General features: G+C 38.7%; 1 protein-coding gene across 2 annotated transcripts in view; it reads right to left on the bottom strand.

Moving 5' to 3' along the window:
* Window positions 1–12641, bottom strand: part of oxnad1 (oxidoreductase NAD-binding domain containing 1) — a 30576-nt gene that overhangs the window by 11257 nt on the left and 6678 nt on the right. For both annotated transcript variants that reach the window (XM_007897600.2, XM_007897601.2), the window contains exons 3-4: window positions 7078–7184; window positions 6542–6683 (exon numbers count right to left, since the gene is read on the bottom strand). In XM_007897600.2, the coding sequence (XP_007895791.2) occupies window positions 6542–6683; window positions 7078–7184 (249 nt within the window). The remainder of the gene's footprint in view (window positions 1–6541; window positions 6684–7077; window positions 7185–12641) is intronic.

Below are 12641 nucleotides of genomic sequence, written 5' to 3'. Positions count from 1 at the left end.
CTGAGTTACTTATCTGCATGTAAAAATCACACAATTTCCATTTTGTTCTATGCACTTCTATCAAAAACTTCTCTGTGTATCCCAAAATGTCACCGTGCATCATTTCATATTGTTAATCCAATAATCTCACAACCATACACAGTTTCAGTTTGTAAATGCATTAAATAGTCACAAGGCTGATTGTAAAGTTACATTTTTAAAGTAGTACCAAAACTTTCAAGTAATTTCTCCATCATACCACTATCGGTCCAGCTTAAAGGAATAAGTGCATAAATCATCTTGGTTAATAAATTGCAGATTGTTGATTCACTTCCAAGTGGACACAGTTTTTATACAGAATAATAAAATGGTGAAGTATAAAATAGATTGCAGAAATGTGAGCACAGACCAAGGTTATTCAGTCGATTTGCTTGTGACATTGCTAGCTCTCACACTTGAGTTGTCCACTTCAATTCTATGTTCTGCTCTTTTCACATATCCTGCCCTATAAAATTCTAAACTAGTATTACTAGCTGTGACATTAAAATTAAACAAGGTAGTCAATCAATCACACATATGGCCATCATTTTTAAAACCTGTTCACATATAAAAAGTTTTGTCTCAAGTTGGGACCAGTATTGCAAGTACAACTCAAGCTATTATAAAAGTTCTAATATGTTGAATAAGGTGCAAACCACCTGGTCAAAATGGCATTGTTTAATAAGGTTTTGTCACCCAAAAAGATGCACTGTAATATGCATTGCCTTCAGCTACTATCCTGTATTTTATCTGGAATGTTTAGAGTATTACTCTGTGCTGCTGAATATTAAGGAGCCAATTTAAACAGATGTTCACTTTTTTTGGTAATTTAGGTGTCTTACACATGTGGAAACCCATCACCGTGCTTAAGAGTATCCAAACCAAAAATTCCAGGCATACCAGTTTGGCAAGCACCAAGGGTTGGGGACCACAGAGTGTGTATTGAGGTACTGATAGAGTCTAACCAGCTAAAAACGCATAGCTTGCCATTGCGCTTGTCACTGTTCGGCAAGCTTTCCCACATGTCCAGCAAGGCCACCTTATCCTTTAGGACTTTGACTTGCAGAGTTAATAGGAGCTGTGTGGGAGGATTCCCTATCCCCATTGACTGGTTTGCCCTTCCAAGTCCTGCCGACTGTACTGCAGACCTGCCTGGTTCAGGAACCGAACTTTTGAGATCACCACAATTCCAATACTCCGTTCCCAGTTCAGTTCCAAGAAGATCCACTTACTGCAGTAGTGTTCCCAAGCAGTTAAGTATTTAGTTATTTATAACACATTCAGCACCAACTGAATGTTGGTGAGTGGACAGAAGTATTAACATAACTTGTTTCTTTCAATCATAGAGATTTTAACTTTAAACCCTCGTCCTCTTCCTCTCATAATCCAAGTCAAATTGCCTGCTTACACCTATATTATAGTATCTCAGCATTTAAAAAAATGTGGACCATTTCTTCCGCAATCTTCATTTTTCCAACAAAAACAAGTTCAGCTCTTTGAGCCTCTCAAAATTTAGAGCTCATAAGTCCTGGATTCATTCATGCTGCTCTTCTCTGAACCCTATCTAAAGTTGTTTTAGACAAGAGTGCTCAAAAAACCACACATTATTCCAAATGTGGGCTCCCCAGTGATGTAAGGTTAAAACTTCTTTCAAATATATAGTTATTAATTTAGTGGATGGGCTAATTTCCCTACACTTTCTGCTTCTTATTGGAAAAGCATTTTTTAAATTTACAACAAATTACATTTGTATAGTGCCTTTCACTTCAGGAGAACGTCCTAAAGCACTGCCTACCAGTTAATTTAATAAACTTTAAAAGTCTTAAATGTGGAATTTTATCAAGTCTAACAGTTTTATCCACCTGTAAGGTCTTATCCAAAAACTTAGCGATTACCTCAAAAAAGTCCAGTCTGCAGCCACCCTTTGTTTTAAATCCACATTAACTATTCCAAGTGTGCTCTTTAAATAAGCATTGATAGCATCTTGAATGCTTCTTTCTCTTAAGCATTCTCCACCACAGATGTTTGGCTAACTGTTCTAGTTTTCAGACTCGTGTCTCATTTTTTTGAATAATGGGATAATGTTTGCTATCCTTCAGTCCTCAAGCACTTTCAGTGTTTATGCAGCTCCTAGAATGATTAACCATAGCCTCACCTATTTCCTCTCCCATTTCCTTGAGGATGGTAAGTCTTATGCAGTCTGACCTGCAATCATTTAAATTTTTAAGTTTCTCTGTAACATATGCTCTCGGTATTTACTTCCAATAAAGATTACTGAGCCACAATAAACTAGATCCAAATTTTATTTTACTTATTTATTTTTACTTTTACTTTTATTTTTAAACAAAAAATTGTTTAATAGATCTTCCTACAACCAATCGTTTTATAAGATCCTTTCCTAACATTTCACGTAAGGAGATTCTATTTTGTCTTTATAACAAGGGCTATTTCTAGGAAAGCAAAACACACTTTGTGAATTCTGTTGTTTCCAATCTACTTAATCTATTCTTTGCTCACTTCTTCTAATATTGCTTTTAGTACATTACAAATGACTTTTAGGTTATATGACTCACAGTTTCACAACTTTAGTTTTCCTTGTCATTGAAGTATTTCTGTAATAAGTAATCTCAGAGAACATTATAAATTCAGGGGCTGTTTCTTTAAAATGAAAGGACAAAGAAATATTGGTTTTAAAATACACTAAACCTGTTAGCACCATAGAACTATAGAAATTTACAGCACAGAAAAAGACGGTAGTGTAGAACAATTGAATTGATTGAACTGCCTACTCTTGTAATAAAATAATTTGCTTTGTTTTTTCTTTTGCATTGTTGTACAATTTAAAGAGTAGTAATAATTGGATAATTAATGATCTCCAGTAGTTCTTTGGAAAGAAAAGGATAAGATTCTCATAAAATATTTTACTTTACTCCCAATAGGTCTCTTGATACCATACAGCATCTCGAGCCAAGACCCCTTGTGCTTCAAAGTATCTGCCAATGCTATACTGTATTCAAGATGTGGGCTTACACAAGTGCAGATCAGAACAAACTTATTTTCTGTTACCTTACCAACCTATGGGGAAGTGTTAGGAATCAGCATCTACCTGGCAGATACTTATCTGCATTCTAATACTCCATCACAGTATTTTGGAGAGATCCATCTTGCCTATGCAATTTTTATGAAAAACGTGATTCATTTAAAAAAACCTGGGACAAACTTAATAACCAAGTATTCTTCATGATGCATTCTGCACCACAAATATTTTTATATTTTTGGCATCTACTTTGATATGACAGTACATGAAACATTTACACTGAATACACAAACAATTGCTAAATTTATAATAAAGCCAAATTCAGAAATCAGCACCAAGAAAAAATTTAATGGGCTTTAACACACAACAATTTCCTATTAGTTCCTCAAATAAAGAATCAAAAAAGAACTGGATTCTTCAATAGATGGTCCCTATATGATAGATGGTCCCCAATAGATGGTCCCTAATAGAGGTCTTCAAAATCATGAGGGGATTTGATAGGTTAGAAAGGGAAAACTGTTTCCACTGGTGTGTGTGTCGGTGACTCGAGGTCATAGATTCTCTAAAAGAAGCAGAGGGGAGGTGAGAAGAAATTTTTTCATGCAGCGAGTTGTTCAAATCTGGAACGCATTGCCTGAAAGGGTGGCCGAGGCCGATTCGATAACTACTTTTAAAAACGTGGTGGACGGGTATTTGAGGAGGACGGGTTTGCAGGATTATGGGGAAAAGGCTGGGGAGTGGGATTGACATTAATTGCTCTAATCAAAGAGCCGGCACAAACTCGATGGACAGAACGGCCTCTTTTTGTGCTGTACGATTCATTTCAATGGGAGATTGAGCTGAAGAGAATTCCTGTGAGTTTATGCAACATATATCCAGATTCCTTAATTAAGGAATCCTGTTTGATTGGAAAAGTTTTTAATTGTTTGAAACTGTTTTTAATTTGGAAAGTTTTTAACTCCTATACTTGCAAAGTATGTAAGCAAGGGCTCTCTGTAGTCTCTTGTGATTACTCATGGAGGGGGAGGGATCAGTGATCTATTGTTGGAATAACAAATATAGGGACCATCTATTCAGGTGCATTAATTAAAAAAATGCATAATTTATTTTCAAAGATATACCCTTTCTAATTCAAACTAATATATTCCTGAAATAAAACAGGATGCTTGTATCTAAAAAAAAGTTCAGCATTATGGAGTTCTGCACAAAGCCAGCTGGGTCCTACAATTAAATGTAATTTAAGGTAGGGTTGTAGCACCAGCTAGTGGTTGTTCAGTGCATATTATCTATATTCGAGGCCAAATTTTATAAATGTCTTCTAGGGCCTTCCTCATTCTTCAGATACAAGTAATATGGCTAATCATAAGGCTTCTTAATGGGGCAGGGACCCTTTAATATGTTTCTTTGCAAAAAACCTTACAACAGAGAATACATGTTTTCAATCATATTGATTAATTGTTAACTTGTCGTGGTTATCTTAGATGGATAAATAGGTTTTGTAACAATGCTGTGAAGAGAACAAATATTTCTATTGCTGTACTGGTAAATTAGGGGTTCTCACATATTGGTTTGTAGAATGATACAATAGAAAATTTGGTTAATTCAATGAATGATATGGAATAATTTGGCTCTGTAACATTTACAATCAAATATCCTACTTAACGATGAATGGAAAAATAATTATTTTTTTGATAAATTACTTTAAGAACCATCTCACACAATCTTGAAAATTCCTATAATAAAGTTACTCATAGGGCCAATCCTAAATATTTGTAATGAATTGGGCAAGAAAAACTCCTTCAAAACTCAATTGGATTGAGAAAAAGCATCTCTTTGACTCCAATTTCTGACAGTATTCTGTAAATGCAGATTCACTCGACTATGCAAACGCGCTGCTTGTCGGCCTTCCCAACTCCTTCCTCCACTGGCTGCAGATAATCCAGAACCTGCAGCCCGTGTCCTCTCCCGCACCAAACTCCATGATCACATCTCCCCCACTCTCGCCTGACTCCATTGGCTCCCTATTCTTCAGACGATCTAGTTCAAAATCCTGGTCCTCACCTACAAAGCCCTCAATGGTCTCGACCCACCCTATATTTTCGCCCACAAATATACAGTCAATTCACTTTACAGTCTATTCTGTGAAGCGCTTTGAGATGTCGAGAAGACGTGAAAAGCGCTATGTCAAATGCAAGGATTACTATTATCATTTATTATCTGTGACCTCCTAACCCCCTACCAGCCCGCCCGCTCCCTCCGCTCAGCCGGCTCTGGCCTGCTCCACGTCCTCCAACCCACTCGCCCCACCATTGGTGGGAGAGCCTTCAGTCACTCTGCCCCCAACCTCTGGAATTCCATCCCCCAGTCACTCCGCCTCGCCCCCTCCTTAGCCTCCTTCAAGTCCTGCCTTAAAACCCTCCTCTTCGACCATGCCATGGCCCACCCCCATTCCCCTCCCCTCCCTTCTCCCTCGACCCCAGCTCGGGTCTGAAATGCTGTACACTGTCCAGCGCCTTGGGAAGTCCTCCCGACACGAAAGGAGGTATATAAATTAATCTTCTTGTTGTATAGAGGGAAAAATTAATCCATCTAAAAATATAGTATATATATATATATTTCTATGTATCGTGGCAATTGGACTTCAATAAGTGGCCTTATATAATAATACTTACATTTTATATTGCACCTTTAATGTAGTGCTGTGCATTTTGTTGCAGCCAATTTGCGCACAGCACTGCCCCACAAACTACCATGAAATGAATGGTAATCTTTTTTTTAATCTGGAAAATACCAACCCAAGTTGGCACAATTGTCTGCCAATTTCACCCACAAAATATACAGTTAATTCACTTTACAGTATATTCTGTGAAGAGCTTTGAGATGCCTCAAAGACATGATAAGGTGCTCCATCAAATGCAAGGATTATTATTATATCCAAGCAGCGGAGTTTTGAGTCAAATTAATTTTGTGTATGGTGGAGCTGGCGAGACCAATGAGGAGGGTATTGGAATAGTCCAGCCGGGAAGTGTCAAAGGCGTGGACGAGGGTTTCGGCTGCGTTGTGAGGTACGGACGAGGCGGGCAATGTGATAAGAGATGGAACAAAGAGATTCTGGTCAGGGAACGGATGTGGAGTATAAAGGAAAGCTGGGGATCGAACCTAATGCCTAAGTTGCGCAGGGGTTCAGTGAGTCTGAGGGAGAGCCTGGGGATGTTGAGAAGTTCAGACATGCAGGAGAGAACATCCAGCTGACAGGCAGATAAGACCTCAGTTTAACAACTCATGTAAAGGAAGATATCCCCAACAATGCAGAGCTTCCCAAGCACTTTTTCAGAATGCAAGCCTGGAGTGCGAGGTCAAAATCCTGACATAGGGCTTGCGTCCTCAACTTTCTGACTGAGGCGAGTGCTACTACCTGAGCCAGGCTAGCCCCTGGAACTTGATATATTTTTTAAAGTTTTTGAGAAATTAAGGAACTTTAGTTACCTGAGAGTGAACCCATTGTGCAGGAGGATGCTTGGTAATTTTTACTGCCAGTTCCAGTACACCTTCCCTTTCCAACAGCCCGGGGCTTGAACAAATAGAAAAACCACCGACTTTCGACACACCTGGGACAAAAAAGTCCACCCTTTTTAAAAAAAAATACAGCATTTTAAAGAATTAAAACAAATTTAGTAGACTAAATTGTTATGCTCACATCCTTCCTTCCCCAGTATCCACCCCTGCCACTGTACAGTACAACAAGATGCTGTGTGAAGGACGCAACATAAATGCAAGTTGTTGTAATGATCTTGACAACCCACGTGGAAGTTCCTTATGCACTGAATACTACATATTTTAGCAACATGTAACATTTTGTGATCACTCCAGCAGTTCTAACATCCAATGTGTTTGACAATTATGAGCAAGACTAAATGGACTTTAAACGTTTTAGTGAATTCATGTTATTGGGGATACAAATTAAATTGTACAGTGCAAACAATTATTTTACTACTCTTCTAATGTAGAAACAAATCACTTACCATTGTCCTGCTTTGAAAGTAAAATCTTTGTTCAGAACAGTAAGGCGTAGCCTCTTAACTGTTTCAGACTCGTTCATCATTCCGCAAACTTTTGCTGGAGCAATAACCTTTCCAAAAGAAAAGATAGTACATTGAAAACCAAAAGCAATTTCTCTAAGTGCCCAATAACAGATTTTATCTGTTCTTGTACCTACCTGGAAACTTTTCCATTTGTTCCTAGTTTAAATCGAGTTTGCATATCACAGAATTATCTTATTTTAAACAAAAATATGCTAGTTAATAGGACCGTTTTAAAAAAATATAAAAGCTTAAGGTACTGATCAGTTGATCATTCTATATTACTTATTCAAAATCTGCCAGAAAAACAATCCAACTCAAAAGATTCTTTTTCAATTTTAAAAATATCCTTAAAATTGTTTCATCCAATTTAATTTTATTGCAATGGTTAGAAAAAGAAGCAAACTAGAACATCAGCTTACGTGAACTATGCAAATTGTTTTAACCCATCCTCTCACTAAAGTATATAGGAATCTCACTGTCCATGGATTTGATGTACTAAACGTATTTCAAAAGTTTGAAAAAAGTGAGCTTGCTGCATGTCACAGCATAATTGGCGAAGTCAATAATTGCTATTGTCACTTTTTAAAAAGTATTCCTTTTACCGCCTACAGTGGAGTGGAGGGGACGAGGGGCAAGCAGGAGGCCAGAACCAGCCAAGCAGAGGCAACAGGTAGTGGAGTGGGGCGAAACAGGCCAGAAAAGTAGGGAGGCGCAGAGTGTGAAGGGATTAGTAGACAAGTGAGAGAATCTTGAAAATTGATCCGTTCTGTGATAGGCAGTGGAACCTGGCAAGGACTGGTATGATATGGGTATGGAGTTTAGTGTGGGACATGCTAAATGCTCGCAGTAAAAGACACGTGAAGAGAAAGCGAGAAAGGAACAGAGTTGAGATCTGTCTCCCTCTATGTTCTTCAACAAATCTTGTGGAATACTGCTGTGTGCAATTGGCTGCCGAGTTTCACCCACAAAATATACAGTCAATTCATTTTACAATATACCCTGTGAAACGCTTTGAGACGTCTCAATGACGTGATAAGGCGCTATATGACATTCAAGGATTATTATTATTATTTAACCTCAATACCAAAGGTATACTGTAAACAATAAATATTCACCAAATAAAACAATTCCAGATAAATAGAATTCAGCTGTGATTGCACGTTTTATTATGAATCCCTTCCACAATGCAGTTGGGACATTCTATTGCTCTCAGTATGGTCAGTGTTTCTCTTCCCCCCCTCTCCAGCTCTCAATTTCATCAGTACATACAGTATATATTTATATGTTCACCCACAAATACACATTCACTCCACTTCACAGTAAATTCTATTAGGCACTTTGGGACATCCTCCTGACATGAAAGAATATATACCAAAGGCAAAGAATAGTATTATGATGATGATTATATGAAAAAGGAAATTCTTTAAGAATGTTAACATTCATGTAAAATAGTTAACAGAAAAATTAGGAGGAAGACTTTCTTCACTTATTTAGGAATTTAATTCAGTAAGTGGCTATTAAAGTTGGATCAATAGTCATTCAAAAGGGAACTGAATAAATGTCTGAGCAGTATACTTTTCTCAGGCAAGCTGGCTGACACGAAGAAATCCATCACTAGGAGTATCCAAACCAGTTTTGAATACGTAAGTCACCGATGCATAAATATTTTTCTGTGTATGGAATGAATCGCCCATTCTCTCCTTGGATGGGCACATCCTACTTTTCTTATTCTTGATAATATGAGGTGCAGGCTGGCAAAGGCCAAGGCTTGGAGACCTGCAGAGTGTGTGCTGTAGTTTAATCAGCTAAAACTGCATAGTTTGCTTTTGAGAGCTGTCAAGTTTTCTGCTTCTTGTCCAGCTAGGACTACCCATCAGACTCTGGCTTATAAGGTTAATGGGAGCTGAAGTGGGAAGAATCCCTGCTCCAAGTATGCCTGTCTGTCCTGCCGTGAAACATTCAACAATGTTTTGGGAGTTCTGCAGATCCACCTAGTTTAAGGAATTGGCCAACCAAGACCACCAAAGAGGGTTTATTCAATTCCATTGCCAAAGCACATCACCATGAAACCATCTTAGATACAAGCAAACCCCGTTCACCTCACCCCCAAGAAAAATAGTTGAGCAATAAATAGATATATAAAAGAGATATATATAAAGAGAGCTGGAATTCCAAGGAGTTCCTGGCACCTGCCTTTCACCTAGAGAGGGCTCAAACCTGTTGGTTGTCAATTGACCAACTCGTGGCTACCCTCTATCGGTGGTGGTGGTGTAGAGGGTGGGGAGAGAGGGTGAAAGCTAAGCAGGATCTCCCTGAAGCTGAATTGATTCCAAGGTGACACTTGGTGAAGGAATATCGGAACTCACTCTATCCTATGTGGCAGTCTCAGTAGTCCACTTCCTCAGCCAGGCAAGTCCGTCATATTCTAGGGCAATGACCGACCAGTCTGGCTCATCAGCAGAAATTCTGCCCACTCAGCTCCTGTTAACCCTGTAAGCAAAAGTCCTAATGGATAGAGTGATTCTATTTTGAGAAGCATCAGGAAAGCTTGCCAAACTATGCTTTCATTGATTGATTGACCCTTTTACATATCTCTCTCTTATAATAAAATAGACAATGAAAACTTCACCTCTCTCTTTTGAGCCAAAACCCGAGTTTTTAACCAATTTGCAATCCTACACAATGGAGCTCCTATAGCTTTTCCCATACACTGCTTGACTTCACCAGTCAGCAGTTTTGCCAATAGTCAAAACTTTGTCAGGCATTTCCTTACAATGAACACATGAAGCAGCTGGGTAAATGCTGATAGCAAAACAAAACTTTGAATTAGAAGCTAATACAAAAGACACCCATCCCCCTTTTTTCCCCATGATAATTCTGTGACTATTTTAGGGAAATGCACATAGATTGGGAAGAGAATGCGAGAATAAACTGTAAAGGTATGTTGGCAAGGAAAACAGGAGCAGAGTGAGTTATAACATTATATAAGAGATTCATTCCTATCCAGCCCAATCTGACGGGATCTACATAGTATTTCTCTGCCACCTGAAAAGATCCTACTTGATAGGAACTTTGTAGGTCTGAACACAGTTATGTGAAAAGCACAAAACTATCAACTTACCTTAGCTAAATCATTATAATGGTAAGTAAAAAAAAAAATCAAACATGTTTAACTTTGTCCTCTGCTGAGGTTGAAAAGAGAGAAAAGTATGTTATATTTAATTGTTTTATAATTTTAAGAAATAACCTTAACAACAACAACTTGGATTTATAGAGCGTCCTCCACCGGACGGCGTCTCAGAGCGCTTCACAGTAACAGATCCCAGGATCGAGCCAGGGGGAGGGGGAGGAAGGTGACCAAAGGCGTGGTCCAAAAAAAAGGTCTTCAGCAGAGACCTGAAAATGGGAAGGGAGGGAGCGAGACGAAGGGAGTGAGGAAGGCAGTTCCAGAGCCTCGGGGCATAGTGGCTGAAGGCACGGCCGCCGAGGGTAGAGCGGAGGACTCGGGGGAAGAGGAGGAGGCCAGACCCGGAGGAACTAAGGCAACGGGTACCGTTTTGAGGAGAGGAGATCAGAGAGGGAGGGGGGTGCAGAGGAGTGCAGGGACTCGAATACAAGGGTGAGGATCTTGAAATCGATCCTCTCTGGGATAGGCAGCCAGTGCCGTCTGTACCCCACGTCTGCGGATGACATCCCCAAGAGGGAGCATATAGATCAGAAAGAGGGGGCCAAGGATGGATCCTTGGGGTACCCCACAGGTAACCGGTGAGAACCGGAGGAGAAGCTGTTTCTGCAGATGTACTGCTGGCGGTTTGTGAGGTAGGATTCGAACCAGGCGAGTGCGGTCCCACTGAGGTGGATGACGGAGGAAAGGCAGTGGAGGAGGATGGCGTGATCAACTGTGTCGAACGCGACAGAGAGGTCCAGGAGGACAAGGAGGCAGAGGGAGCCCTGGTCACAGATAGAGAGGATGTAGTTTGTGACTTTCACAAGCGCAGTCTCTACTGTGGGCAGGGCGGAAACCGGACTGGAGGGGTACACTTCTCAACATCTGTACACTTCTCAACATCTTTCAGTCATTTTATGGCGTGATTTATACTTTAGAACTGCTGAGATAAACACAAATTTTATTCAGAATTTTCCCATGAGACATCATTAATTTCTGAGTCAAGCATGGAAATGGTGCATTGTAGTTGAATTCCCCATTCCTGATGTTACTGGAGTAAGACTGTGAAGCAGCACAAGAGAAGTGGGGTTGCATACAAAAATCAGTGCCTGAACAATACCTCAAACCAGCAGTTCTAAAGTGACTAAGATTACATGCACTTTCTTTAAAAAACAATTCAACTTTAAAGAATATTCTTCAATGTAAGTATTCTGCAATAACATGTTGCAATACCCGATGAGCACCCAAAGTAGAAGGCTTCTATTTCTCTCATCAACATCTTTCACCGTGAACAAAATAATAATAATTCTTGCATTTGATATAGAGCTTTTCATGTTTTCTCGACGTTTCAAAGCGCTTCACAGAATGACTGTAAAGTGAATTGACCGTATATTTGTGGGCGAAACGCGAAATAAATCACTGAGAGGAAAGTATACAGTTTGTAAAATGTATACCTTAAAATTAGAATTACTAATCTTGATCCTTTGCACTGTATTAAAATTTCTAGTTAATACTTTCAGACATGATCATGGCAACAAATTTACACTTAAAGCAAGGGGATCCCACAATTCAGTTTATTTTGATTGTACAAAAATGTTTTGAACAATTTACTTGAAATCTTTGTAGTTCTATACAATAAATTTGTGATTGAAGAATTCCATCACGTTTCCAATTACCTGCAAGAATTATTTGTTTCCTTTTAAAAACAGTCATTAAATTTCACTGAATGTTTCAACCCAAGCAAACACTTCTGTGTGTGTGTAACACAGATTGGTTAACTTTAAGAAGATAAATTCAAATTATCAATTGGTTAATTTGAAAAGTATTATTTGTTTTAAGGGCGAAAACAAATTACAGCAGATATTCCATGAAATATTAATAATACATTATGAATATATTCCCGAAAGGTCTGTGAACTAGCAAAGGCAATTCTAGTATATTAACACATCTAAAATAAACAGTCCAATAATTGTTAATACGTTATGAACTTCGCTTCAGAAAGCCCCCCCTTTAAATAATGTAAAATCTTTATCTACCAACTTAACCAATGTGAAAGGTGACACTTGTATCAGGACACATAATATTTTTCGGTCCAGAAATGTTTCCAGCTTTACATTTTCAAAAAAAATGTCAAAGTGTTTTTTAAGTTTTACATTTTTTCTGAAAAAAATGCATTTCTTTCACATGTAACTGTAGTTGTACACAACAGCATCACATGACTGGTATATATGTAACACATGAACTAGGCAAAAGGTGGTGGTTTATCAATGAAATAGCAGAGTCAGTAAACAATGATCGAGCTTCTGTGCTCTGTTGGGATGTCAGATGATCCAGTTTG

Source organism: Callorhinchus milii, unplaced genomic scaffold, assembly GCF_018977255.1.
Source record: "Callorhinchus milii isolate IMCB2004 unplaced genomic scaffold, IMCB_Cmil_1.0 Scaffold2, whole genome shotgun sequence".
Classification (NCBI taxonomy): Eukaryota; Metazoa; Chordata; class Chondrichthyes; order Chimaeriformes; family Callorhinchidae; genus Callorhinchus; species Callorhinchus milii.
This window is presented reverse-complemented; position numbering and strand designations above follow the sequence as displayed.